The sequence below is a fragment of the Adiantum capillus-veneris genome, chromosome 1, assembly GCF_014529385.1.
Source record: "Adiantum capillus-veneris isolate H3 chromosome 1, ASM1452938v2, whole genome shotgun sequence".
In the NCBI taxonomy this organism is placed as follows: domain Eukaryota; kingdom Viridiplantae; phylum Streptophyta; class Polypodiopsida; order Polypodiales; family Pteridaceae; genus Adiantum; species Adiantum capillus-veneris.
Window position 1 is genome coordinate 155,697,009 of NC_140931.1, and position 13,729 is coordinate 155,710,737.

The following is a 13,729-nucleotide window of genomic DNA, read 5'->3' on the forward strand; positions in this document are numbered from 1 at the left end:
GCAATCTAGTGGATCAAGATCCTGAGTCTATGCTGAGGGTTAAGCCATGTGGCTCAATAGGGTGGCCTTAATTGAAAAAAGGACGCTGAGCTCACCAAGTAACAAGGTAAAGCCTTGTTTAGTTCATTGTATATATCAGATATGGATATTTTCTCTGGTAATTTTGTACTTTGATTTTGGGGTATGTGCCGTGTGCCTTCAAGATGTTTATTAATATATGATGTTTCCCTGTAAAGAAAGAGAGAGAGAGTTCTTTGAAGAAACCAAACCTAAAGTTAACTAAAGAAAAAAAAATCAAAACTAAAACTTTAACTAGCTCCAACTTTTACCGTGTGTGTGTGTGTGTGTGTGTGTGTGTGTGTGTGTGTGAGAGAGAGAGAGAGAGAGAGAGAGAGAGAGAGAGAGAGAGAGAGAGATTTACCCCTTTGCATTGTGCTTGAGGATATAGCCTCGCATAAAGAAATTAAGAAACAATCTCTGTACAAATCATGTTTAGAAGTGTGCTACATTCCTTATCATGCTGACCTTCAATTTCTCACCTTTACCTTCAGGAAAGGGACAGATTCCACACAAAAAAATTTGGCATGTGAATAGCAGAGATGCTCATACTACCACATACCAAAAGATAAGGAAACTGATTACATACATGTCAAGAAGACAAGAATGGAAACTTCTCCTCAGATCCTTCCTTGCTAGAGCATGGAAATATGACAAAACTGTGATATCAGACATGCACATTCTTTCCACTTCAATCATGGGAAGCAGACCACCCAACTCCAGCTCGCCCATGATTGCCTGCAGCATCCAATGGTCTTACCAACCCACATTTTCTTTTCCCAATGCTTTCTCCCTGCACAGAAGACCGGTCAGCAACGACCAGGGTTGAGCTTTTTGTTGAAAAGAAAATTTGCAAATATAGCCAATGGGTTCATTACTGAGGATACATCTCTAAACAAATGATAACAAGTGATAAAATCAGGAGGCCTGCCCTCATAAGCTTAAAGAGGTTTAGGGTCAAACACTCAAAAGAAAAAGAGAGAGAGAGAGAGAGAGAGAGAGAGAGAGAGAGAGAGAGAGAGAGAGAGAGAGAGAGAGCAAAACGAGCCGGGAGAGGCGGATAGTACAAGATTTGGACGAAGTATTAGGTGTGCTTAATTTTTGCAAAGGGATTAGTAGCAGGAATCTATCAAGATCTACCCAATAGGGCTCATGCAACGAGGCGTTATGGCATAAGGCCAGGGCACACAGTGGTAGGTGGGGGTTGTTTAGGAGGGAATGTGAACAGAAAGGCTGTTTAGAAGTGGCAGGCAAGGATGAGACAACTGCGTTCAGTGTGGTTTTAGCAGGCATAACAATTGAAATGCGGAAGCCCAACAAGTGGCACAGTTGGCGAGATAAACACCAGGTGTGGACATTGGGCACATTTGGTGTGAATCATGGCATTAATCTTCACATTAATCAAGCTGCATGCAGGGTTGTCAACCATCAAGCAAAGACATAACGACAATCATAGGGCAACATTTCAAGTTGGTCTTCCAAACTACATGCATCAACACAATGTTCACGACGTCTTAATCCTCCACTCTACATAGTATAACCATTGGTGCATCAGCAGCATGTGGACCTTGCACTGGCTAAGAGCAGGCCATGTTCACGTCGTCTTAATCCTCCTCTCATATAACCATTGATGCATCAGCAGCATGTGGACCCTGCATTGGCTAAAAGCAGTTATATTTGCAACATATCTGTAGCACTGGCTCCTGCCCACCCCTGATCTGAGTAGCTATGTGCTGCACTTGCCTCCTCGTGGAGAGCTACTGCCTCTGCCTAGTGACCTAGGGATTCCTAGAGGCCTTGTGACAAAGCAACAACTACTCCATCATCCTACAAAGCATCGTTTACAACCAGAAGGAAGTGCAAGCTGTGCTATGTCCTCTGGCAATCTGGCCATGAGCAGGCCACGCAGATGATATTGTGCACGAAACAACTCTTCCAAGGAGTCATCTAGATCTTTCTGAAGGAAGCGAGGCAGCGTCACCTGGGCAACAGCATGTTTGAAACAATATTTGTGAAAGAGGACCTTGTGCAAGCAAGGGAATCCGATGATGGTGGGGTAGAAGCTGGCACTATGGCCACATTGCAGATCACTGGTAGCGGAATTTGAGAGCCATTACAGGGCGTTGGCTCCACTATTATATCTCGTGGTCAGGGCAGTGTCGACAGGGTGTGCGTGGCACTGATGAAAGATGCAGCAAACAGCTGCCAAAGCCGTGGGCGGCAGAGATGTGGCACTGGTAGCACAGACTTCAGGTGGTTGTTCCAAGGCGGTAGAGGCGGACAAGGCAGGTGAAGAGCGTGCCACTATCTTCAATCAAGGTCAAAGCGAAGATCAATGTGAGCTGGGCTAGGCACTAACCAGGAGCTGCAGAAGGTCGTCACAGATGGTGGGGGTGCAATGCAGAGCAGAGACCTTCTTGTAACCTCCATCGACCTGTGTTGCTGCTTGTTGGGCACGCTGCTTCCTCATGCACACTGTGCTTCCAGAATAAGCCGGGCACTTCTCAGAATCCCTTAATAGAACATTAAAAACGATTTAGGGAGTCCCCCTCCCCTCTCTCTCCCCCCCCCCCCCCCCCCCCCCGCTCCTCAATCCAGGGAAATACATTTTAGAAGGCACGCGGTAGATCTTTCAATGAAGTTGCCAAGAAGGAACTCTAGAGCTTTCCAGTCTAGAGCGGCTCTCTGATCAATCTCTAGCTGAATACACATCTACAATCATCTGTCACGAGGACGTGGCAGTTATTAACCATGTCACAGAGATGTGGCAACTGCTAACCTTGGTTGTTGGTTTCTTTCCAATGGGGTTTATTTTATTTGTTTAAGACCCTCTTTTTGAAGTAGCAAACGGTCGGACATTGTATGGCCAATGTGAACGGTAGATTCACCCGCAGACGGGAAGTGGTCGGCACTGGAATTCGTATGGTAAGAGGATGTCTAGGCTCAGAGCAAGATCATATAGGTCCCCCCGTCGCACTTAGCAAGTTGGTGGATACTAGGAAGTGAACTCAATTAAGGCGTAAAGTCAAGGTGGGACTACCAACAAAAAGTATCCAACAGTTGGGCCACATTGCACTTTTGGATGCGGTCCCAATGAGGATAGATGGTCAGAAGACCAGTGGGAGCCCAACGGAAGCATCTCCTAAAATTTAGGGAACTGCTATTTTGGGCCGTGAAATGTGTTCGCGTCATTACCTCCGGTATGACTAGGGGAACACTTTATAACTCTGCCGCGAAGTCAACTGACGCGTCGGTTGGGATATTTTTAAGCGACGAACCCGAAACGGGAAAATGCTTGAAAATGCGCCAAGTGTCACATTTTGGTGAACTTTCCTCTTGCAGAAAAATGGGCGCTGATTTTTATGCTGGGAGAGGCCTCATTTGCAACCTGTCACAGGTTAAGAGCTATGGAGTGCTTTCTTTCCCTCTCATGTACAGTGTGGTGCTAAGAGTGATGCCCTGCACACTACACACTGCTCTCTCTCTCCCCTACGTGCAGTTATGTGATGCCCCACAAGAGGGCTACTCATTTGACTGATGTACAGTTGTGTGGGTTCATGCTTTTGTGCTGAGGCAAGAGCCTCCTTGAGCAGGAACAGGGGTAGCTAACTGCTGCTCCAAAGCAGGCACTGGTGAGGGTCATAACCTCACCGTACAGGTGCAAAATCAGCACTGTGTATGCGCTGTAAATTCACTGTTTTTCAGCCATACGGACGCCAGGATCATTGGGAATCGTGCCCCACTGGCAAAGGACAGTTAGGGGACTGTTTGGGGCTGAAAACAGGGCAAAAACCAGTAAATACAGCGTGCTGAATTTACTGTTTTTGGACAGGAATCAGAGGGTATACGACAGTGCAAGCGAGTTCCAACAGGGGAATTGGTTTCGCGCAAGTTTTGGGGCTGTTATGCTGCCGAAATTTGGCCAAATCAAATGGTATCTAGGTGGATACACGTGAAGGATTCCCAGGACCTTACCTTGTAATTTACCCTCCTAAAGAATAAAGAAATACCAAAAGGGGCGCCAATTTTGGGGCCTACAGGTTGTCGGCGTCTGCTCGGAGCATTCTAGCTTCCGAGCTGTGTGTGTGATTAAGTGTTAATTCCCATAGCAGGTTCTCTTTGCAAAGTGCTCTGTGTGTGTGTATAAAGTAAAGAATTTCGGGTGAAAGCCAACGCCTACCGCCCTACGGGCCGGTTACATCATCTCTGAGAGAAAGAGGTGGTTTAGAGAGAGAGAGAGAGAGAGAGAGAGAGAGAGAGAGAGTTGGCCCATTCAGATATGACGACTCGCTGAGATCGATCAGAGAGCCAGGAGCTCTAGACTGGAAAGCTCTAGAGTTCCTTCTTGGCAACTGTCACAAATGGGTGATGTGGCACTGACAGATACACACACACAAACATGGATGAGGCTGACACGTGGCAGACACTACGGAAACCCCGGATTTTACGCCGACTACTGCTGACGTGGCATCCGTATGGAAATCCTTGAATTTGCGCAGCAAAATCCGCTGACATGTGACATGGCAGGCGCACGGACAACAGTACGGAAATCCTGCTTTTACGCTGGCTGAAGTTCACTGGCTGATTTTAGCAAGGCTTTTGGGACAAATTGCTTTATTTTAAAAAGCTTTTAAGCTTTTGATTTTGGGGCTCTGCTTTTGGGCATCCCTTTTAATAATAAATAAGTGGGTAGGGCCTCACTTCTCAGAGCATCTAGACGCAGAGACTGAGAGTGAGCACCTACCCACTCTCTTGTACTTTGAACACAGATTAATACAAAAAGAAATACCGAAAGGGACACCAGTCTTTGGGGCCAATATCTCTAGGCACGGAACTACCCGCTGGGCCGTGTCGACTCAAGTGTGAACTGTTTTGAAGTGAATCTCTGCTGTGTCGCGGTAGAATCTTGACTTGGAGAGTCCAAGTTTGTTACAGTGGTATCAGAGCACAGAAAGATTCTTCTTCTACGGACACAGCTTTTGGACTTAATAGCCACTCCCACCCTTCATACATCGCGCATCAAGCGCACTCCCGTCTTCATCACTTTGTCTTACAGGGCATAAAGCCATTAAGGATCCCAGATTGCACATGGGTTCTTGTGGAGAATCTGATACAGATGACACCTCTCAGTGGGAAGGCAAAGAAAAGTTGAAAATCCGACGCAGAAACTGAAGAAAAGAATGAAGATTTGGGCAAAAAAATATGGACAAGTTTGCCAAAAAGGAGTACAAACGTCAATTGCAGATTGGCATATCTGTAAATAGATTGATTAAGTACTCCACGGACCTAAGATTGGCGAACACCTGAAGAACTACCCGATTGATAAGATTTACTCGAGATGGCGTGTGGCCATTGCTTCTCCTCTCAAGTAAGGAGGAAAGCCGAAAAGACAGACAAGTGCAGAAAAGTGGAACCTATACTTGCAGAAAGACATGAACAAGCACTCTTAGAAAGAAGCACTTCTACAAGAGCCAACCAAATTACCAATATGACTTCCTCGACGACAAGAGCAAGAAAACAAAAGAATTTAAAGGTGGACAGTCCATTTGAATCCTTTTCTGGGTTCCGAGATGCTCGAACATGCTGGTCCACTCTTCTTCTAATGAAGGAAGTTCCAATTAAATGGTTGAAATTCAAAAGGCTCTTTATTTTCTTCTTGCCTGACTCGGGAGTACAAATGCGATATACCAACCGCTTGGAATCATCTTCGCATGACCAAGGGAGATTCTTTGGACACTTATTGCGAGAGATTTTGGAACTCTTTTCTACCAACATCTTCATTTAAGAAGGAACAAATTGAGCAGTTTTGTTGCGGACTTCCTACTGAAATCCGAGACTACTGCTTGGAACAAAAGTCAAATTCTATTTAAGAATTGATGGGTCATGCGAAACGGGGTTTTGCGATACATTCGCGAGATTTGACTTACCCCACTGATGAGATCTTGACTCAGAGAACCCAACAGACCTCTCACAATGGAAGTAGAAAGAGAAAGAGTTCCCAAGACAAAGAAAAGAAAGATACACGTCCCCGACAGACTCTTGGCTATCTATCTCAAAGAGGGAAAGTGTTTTGGTTGCGGGAAATTTGGACACATTTCCGCAAAGTGCCCTAATAAGGCACAGCAAGAACAGATTGAAGACAGGCTAGAGAGTTCTAGAGCAACAGACAAACGTGGCACAAAAGGCAGATGAAAGCAGAACTAGTACCACATTGCGTGGGGCCAAAACCGAATCAGATGAACGAAAGTACAAAACTTTGCCGCACTTAGGGCAAAGTTAAAGATCAGGAAGCCCTCATTTTCTTTGATGGAGGAGCGAAGGCCAACTTCCTTTCACTTGAATTGGCGGCTCGATTTGAAATTACGTCCGACAGGCTGAGGCCATAGGCGGAGGTAGTTCTAGCGGCACCCAAGTGAGAGACCTCTTGGAAAAGGAAAATATAGAGAACATCTGCTACAGCTCTTTCAGGCATTGCGAAATCATAAGTTGATGATCAATGCAAAGAAGAGTGAATTTTTCTTATCAGAGATACACTTTTTGGGACACATTGTCTCCGCAGCAGGAGTGCAGATGGACCCGGCCAAGATTGAGACTATACGTGATTGGCCTGATTCGAATAATGTCCATGAAGCTAGAAGCTTCTTGGGCTTATGTTCTTACTACCGACGGTTCATTGAAAAGTTTGCAGAGGTTGCTTCCCCTTTGCATATCTTGACACAGAAAGGAGTCCCTTTCTCGTGGGGACCCACAGAGGTGACTGCCTTTCAGACATTGAAAGAGAAATTGACTACAAGACGAGTTTTGACTTTGCCAGGTTTGCAAAAGTCATTTGAAGTATATTGTGATGCTTGTGGTCGTAGTTTGGGTGCAGTCTTAATGCAAGAAGGCCATGTCATTGACTATGAGAGCCGATTGTTTTCATGGCCGGAATTGACAGCACAGATATATGAGAAAGAGCTTTTGGCTGTTATCCATGCTCTTACTCAGTGTCCGACATTACCTACTCGCTGTAACAGACTTGGACACTCCAAGTCAAGAATCAACCGCGACAGCACCAAATAACCACTTCAAAACAATTCACACATCACAATAGATTTGCACTGGCCCGGCGGAGTTCCGTGCCTAGAGATATTGGCCCCAAAGACTGGCGCCCCTTTCGGCGGTTAGGGTTTCACTCTCAGACTCTGCGTCCAGATGCTCTCACAAGTGAGGCCCTCACCACTAATTTAAAGGTACAAGGGATGCCCAAAAGCAGAGCCCCAAAAGCTTTTAAAATAAAAAGCATCAGTTCTCCCTCTCTCATAGAGAATCTTTTTCTCTTTTTTTTTTTTTTAAAAAGCAAAATTCGCGTCGCTCATCATTTTCCAAAAAAAAAAAAAAACTTTTTTTTTTCAACCTCCTCGATTTCCGGAAATTAGGGTTTTTGGCAGAAATTAGGGTTTGCAGGAATTTTAGGGTTTCTGGCAGAAATTAGGGTTTCTCTTGTCCGCCACGTCATCACTTTGTGACATACCCCCCTCTTGAAAGCATTGTAATCGACCGCGATTACGCCTGCAAAACCGACAAAAGCCATAAACCATCTTAGCAGACACTGACTGTTAGTACCTACGTACTAGGAACACACATCTAGCACATGTACAAAATCGACAGTCACATCACATGACATCACAGGACATCACCAGACATCACAGGACATCACATGACATTCAACATTCATTCGGATCTTAGACCATGATTTATCGGCAATGTAGCTAGCAATCACATCTAGGTCCAATCATGACCTCATCGATGTCCGATTGACTAACCCCTATTGCAACCATGTCTATTCGAGATCAATCATACCAAAATGCTGCAATCATTTCGGCTATCAATTCCTGCACTCACAAGAAGTCAAGAACAAATCAGTATCATTATCAGGAATTCCATTTCATAAAGTCATCCAGCGGAATACTGTCAGCTCTCAATATCCCTGAAGCTCAAAGAGACATCAGTGACTTTAGTATCAAAATCGAGGCATTTGTTGACAAGGGAGCGGAGTGACTCCCCTCTTGTGCATCCCACTGCACCAGATCTTCGGCCAAGCTGAATTCTGGGTTCCATTTGGAGTAGACTATGCTAAACCAAAACATCGAGGTAAAGTTTCACAATTCGTGGAGTATCTGCTAGGTCCTCCTCCTCCATCCACTTCGCATCAAATGCAGGAAAGTTCTTGAACTAAACCAAGAACCGCCTTCGGACTTTACCTTTCTTCGTATCGTTATGTGCCAAAATCTGTTCAGGAACAAGGATCTCCTTGTTTTCTTCCACTTCGGGTTGCTCATCAGGCTCCCCATCATCAGGCACATCACCCTTAACAAGGTTCAAGAGACTCACATGCAATGCATTATGAATCCTCAAAGTATCTGGCAGTTCCAATCGGAAGGAGACATCATTTATCTTGTCAGTGATCTGGAAAGGTCCGTAGTATCGCATACTAAGCTTTGGAAAAAGCCTCTCCTTTCCCTTTTTCTTCTTAGGCGTGCATTCTCAAAAGTAAGAGCACCCAATCATCCTCCTTCAGTTTCAAGTCGCGACGATGGCGATCCGCTGCCTTTTTCTGTCGTTCTTGAGACTCCTGCAAAGTCTCGCGAACCTTGGCAAAAGCCGTATCCAAATCTCGCGAATATTCATCCGCTTCAAATATCTAATCTTCATGCTCAGGAAGGATGGAACCTTCGCAGCACTTTCAACAATCTCACATGGCGTCTTCCCCGTCGAAGAGTGTATCGTGTTATTGTAGGCAAATTCCACCAAAGGTAAGTTCTTTTTCCATTGAGTCTTCTGATCCAAGATACAAGACTTCAATAAATCTAAAATCACTGAATTGGCAATCTCAAATTGCCCGTCAGTCTGCAAGTGGAACGATGACGAGAACTGCAACTGCGTGCCAATGTTCTCCCAAATTGCCTTCCAAAACAAACTCATAAATCTGGGGTCTCTGTCGGAGACAATCGTCTCAGACGTGCCATGTAATCGGAAAATCATCGTGATCTTTCTGTGTTCTTGGGAGATCAAAAATGAAATCCATTGCAATACTTTCCCAGGGGTGGGTGGGTATGGGTAAAGGCTGTAACAATCCGTGTGCCTTATGCCTGTCAAACTTGACCTTCTGGCATACCAAGCAACTGCGCACAAACTCTTCCACATCCTTTTTGAGTCACGGCCAAAAGAAGTATCTCTCTACCCCCTTCATGGTGGTAGCAATGCCGCGGTGACCCGTAAAAGGTGGACAGTGGCATTCAGTCATAACCTTATCCCTCAACGGCTGTGTAACGCACAACATAGTGTTTTTCATCAAGTAGCCTTCCCGAAGGGAGTATCCAACTACTGTCTCCCATCCCGTATCCGTGTGAAAATATCTGCAAAATTTGTACCTGTGGCATACTGATCGACCATATCCTCGAAGCTCCTATGATGTATCGCGGAAACAGCCAGAACCAACGATTTTCGAGACAAAGCATCTGCCACCACATTCTTCTGTCCTTGCACATGGACAATCTGGAAGTGGAACTGTGACAAGATGTTCGCCCACCGCATCTGCTTTTCCGAAAGCTGCTTCTGTGAGAAGAAGTAGCGCAAACTCTGATGGTCTATAAAGACAGTAAAATCCGCTCCGAGTAGGTAATGCCGCCACTGAGTAAGAGCATGGATAACCGCCAAAAGCTCTTTCTCATAGATCTGTGATGTCATCTCTGTCTGGCCTAGAGAACAAACGGCTCTCGTAAGCTATGACATGGCCTTCTTGCATCAAGACCGCACCCAGACTACGACCACAAGCATCACAATATACTTCAAATGACTTCTGCTAGTCCGGCAAAGTCAAAATAGGTCCCGTAGTCAATTTCTCTTTCAATGTCCGAAAGGCAGTTACCTCTGTGGGTCCCCACGAAAAAGGTACTCCTTTCTGTGTCAAGGTATGCAAAGGGGAAGCAACCTCTGCAAACTTTAGTATGAACCGCCTGTAGTACGAACACAGTCCCAAGAAGCTTCTAACTTCATGGACATTCCTCAAATCGGGCCAATCACGGATAGTCTCTATATTGGCTGGGTCCATTTGCACTCCTGCTGCTAACACAATGTGTCCCAAAAAATGTATCTCTGGTAGGAAAAAGTCACTTTTCTTTGCATTAATCACTAACGTGTGATCTCGTAATGCCTGAAAGATTTGAAGCAGATGATCTTTGTGTTCTGCCTCATTCTTGGAGAAAACAATGATGTCGTCAAAGAAAGTGCCAACAAATAGCCTGTACTCTCGAAAAATCCTATCCATCATCCGCTTAAATGTCGTAGGAGCATTGGTTAAGCCAAAAGGCTTACCAAAAACTCAAATAACCCAAAAGTCGTCTGAAAAGCTGTCTTGTAGACGTCTCCCAGCACTATCCTGATCTGATGATATTCACTCTTCAAGTCAATCCTGCTAAAGCACGAGGATCCCTGTAACCTGTCGAGTATATCATCGATCCTAGGAATCGGAAATCTGTTCTTGATGGTGATTTCGTTGAGAGTGCTATAATCGATGCACATTCTCCAAGATCCGTCTTTCTTCAAAACCAACAACACTGGAGAGCAATACGGTGAAGTACTAGGCTGGACAAGACCCTTTTCCAAGTTTCACTGGGTTCATAATCTTTTCATTCTGTACTCAGCTCACACGGTAAGGTGGCCGATTCGGTGGCGTGCTTCCAAGTATCAGATCAATGGTTTGATCTTCAGGCCCTCTGAAAAGCAATCGGCATGAGTGTGGAGAAAAATCTTGGCGTTCTTTTGATCAGGTCAAAACATATTCAACCTTTATCCAGCGTTCAGTTCTCTCCCAAAAGAATGAGTAAGAAACTGAAGTTCATCAAGTACAATCTCTAAGCCCTTCATTTATCAAAGTCGCTTTCTCGGCCCGGTAGTCAACCACGGCGTAGTTCTTGTGGTACCAAGGGATCCTGAGTAGAACGTCACTCGCGTGCCCTGAACACCCCTGTCATTGCAAACGAAGTTTGCCAATGCTCGGTGTAATGGAAAATCCCATCCGGGTGCCAGCCGAACTACCTCCGCCTGTGGCGTCAGTCTGTCGGGCGTAATTCCAAATCAAGCCGCCAATTCCAAGTGAAAAGAAGTTGGCCTTGGCTCCTTCAAAAGAGCTTCCTGATCCTTCACTTTGCCCCAAAAGCGGCAAAGTTTGTACTTTCATTCATTAGATTCGGTGCAGGTCCCACGCCATGTGGTACCAGTTCTGCTTTTCTATCTGCCTTTTCTGCCACGCTCCTCAACTGCTCTCGAACTCTCAGGCCTGTCGTCGTCTTTACCATTCTGTTCTTTCTGTGCCTTTTTAGGGCACTTCGCGGAGATATGTTTATGTTCCCCACATCCAAAGCACTTCCCCTCTCTGATGAAGCGAGCTCTCTCCTCAGGAGTAAACTTGGGTCGTGCATCATTTTTCTCTGGGTTGCTCTTTTTTCTTTCTACTTTCATTCCCAGAAGTCTGTTCGGCTCGTTGTGTCATGGCCTTATCTGTGGGGTAGGTCAAACTGCCAGAGTGAATGGCAAAGCCCCGCTTCGCATGACTCATCAACTCCTAAATAGAAGCTGACTTCTATTCCAAGCAGTGATCTCGGATCTCTGTAGGTAGACCCAAGGTAAACCGTTCAATCTGTTCTCTGAACAAGATCTTCTTGAATGAAGAGGCGGGTAGAAAGAGCTCCAGAATCTTTCACAGTAAGTATTTACTGTATCGCTCTTGGTCATCCGAAGATGGTTCCAAGCAGCTCGTATATCTCGTTCAAACTCTTGCGTCAACCAAGAAGAAATAAAAAGCCTCTTAAATTTCAGCCATGTAACTGGCGCAGTCTTGTTTAAAAGAAGCGTGGACCACCAAGTACGAGCATTCCCCTTAAAGTAAGAGGCAGCTCTCCGAATCTTGGAGTGCTCTGAATAGCGTCCTCCCGCGAAAGCAATGTCAAACTGCTGTATAAAAGACAAAGCCTTCGAAGCATCTGAGTATCCTGAAAAGTATCAAACTTGATCGAGTGGCCACCTTCCTTAAACTCTCGGACTTTCTTGCTTTTATCTTCGAGAAAGTCATACTGGTTAGCTTTGTAAAAAAAATTCTTCTTGTTCGCATAAAACTTTCCGTCATCGGAATCTGAGCTGTTTGTAGACGAGTCCTCAGTAGAACTGTCAGTCTCTGGGCGAGATGTAGCCTTCTTTGCCTTTTTCTTGCCCTTTCCGAAGCTTTGTTTCTTGCTTCGCTTTTTTACCTTTTCTGTCTTCTTCGCTCGAATCTGAAGAGCTAGAAGAACTGTCAGAAGAAGAAGAAGTAGGTACTCCTTCAAATCGAACACGCTTCTTCTGTTTCTTTGCCTTGTCAAAAGTCGACTAACGACCCAAATAACCTGGAAAGTCAGTGCTTTTCTTCTGCTTTTTGCCGTACTTTTTGGCTTTCTTTTGCGCGTCAAAAAGCTGAGCAATCCGTGCATCAACCACGTTCTCCAGTTCCTTCTCCGTATATTTTCTTGGAGGCAGAAGGTTTCTTGAGAGCGGGTTTCGGGAGCGGTGTTGTGGTTCTCTGCCACTCCATCTGTACCTCTTCCAAAGAGGTCTGGGTCACATATTTTGCCATCTTCGGGTCCTTGGCAAAATTGAGCATCATCTTTGTTGCATCGCCAATCAATCGACGACGCTCCATCTCTCTTTGCTCCGCCTGAGTAGGCCGAGGCGGGCCATACTCTCTGTCTGAATCTTCGTTGTGATCCCAGCCTGCATCTCCAGATGCAGAGGGAGTCGACTGATCATTGCCTGAAGCCATAGGTGCCGCGGAAAAAAAATTCGGGGATCGGATTTCCCGTAGAAGAGAAATCGGCCGTACTCTGATACCACTGTAACAGACTTGGACACTCCAAGTCAAGAATCAACCGCAACAGCACCAAATAACCACTTCAAAACAATTCACAGATCACAATAGATTTGCACTTGCCCGGCGGAGTTCCGTGCCTAGAGATATTGGCCCCAAAGACTGGCCCCCCTTTCGGTATTTCTTTTTGTATTAATCAATCATCAAAGTACAAGAGAGCGGTTAGGGTTTCACTCTCAGACTCTGCGTCCAGATGCTCTTAGAAGTGAGGCCCTCACCACTAATTTAAAGGTACAAGGGATGCCCAAAAGCAGAGCCCCAAAAGCTTTTAAAATAAAAAGCATCAGTTCTCTCTCTCTCTTAGAGAGTCTTTTTCTCTTTTTTTTAATAAAAAAAAGCAAAATTCGCGTCGCTCATCATTTTCCAAAAAATAAAAAATAAAAAAAATCAACCTCCGCGATTTCCGGAAATTAGGGTTTTTGGCAGAAATTAGGGTTTCTGTTGTCCGCCACGTCATCACTTTGTGAAACTCGGAGCCGATTTTACGGTCTTAACTGATCATCGGAGTTTACGCTACTTCTTGTCATAGAAGCAGCTACGGAAAAGCAGATGTAGCGGGCTAACACAGTTTCACTTCCAGATTGTCCATGTGCAGGGACAAAAGAACTTGGTGGAAGATGCTTTGTCCCGGAAGCCGTTGGTCTTGGCTATTTCCGCGATGATTCATCATAGAAGCTTCGATGACATGGTCGATCAGTACGCCACAAATCCAGATTTTGCAGATATATTCAG

At 45.2% G+C, this 13,729-nt stretch overlaps 1 protein-coding gene across 3 annotated transcripts in view; it reads right to left on the bottom strand.

Annotated features, from left to right (window-relative positions):
* Window positions 1–430: 430 nt before the first annotated feature.
* Window positions 431–13,729, bottom strand: part of LOC147465853 (D111/G-patch domain-containing protein) — a 33,474-nt gene continuing 20,175 nt past the window's right edge. For all 3 annotated transcript variants that reach the window (XM_086522420.1, XM_086522431.1, XM_086522424.1), the window contains exon 8: window positions 431–850. In XM_086522420.1, coding sequence (XP_086378546.1) covers window positions 749–850 — 102 coding nt within the window. In that variant the 3' untranslated portion in view covers window positions 431–748. The remainder of the gene's footprint in view (window positions 851–13,729) is intronic.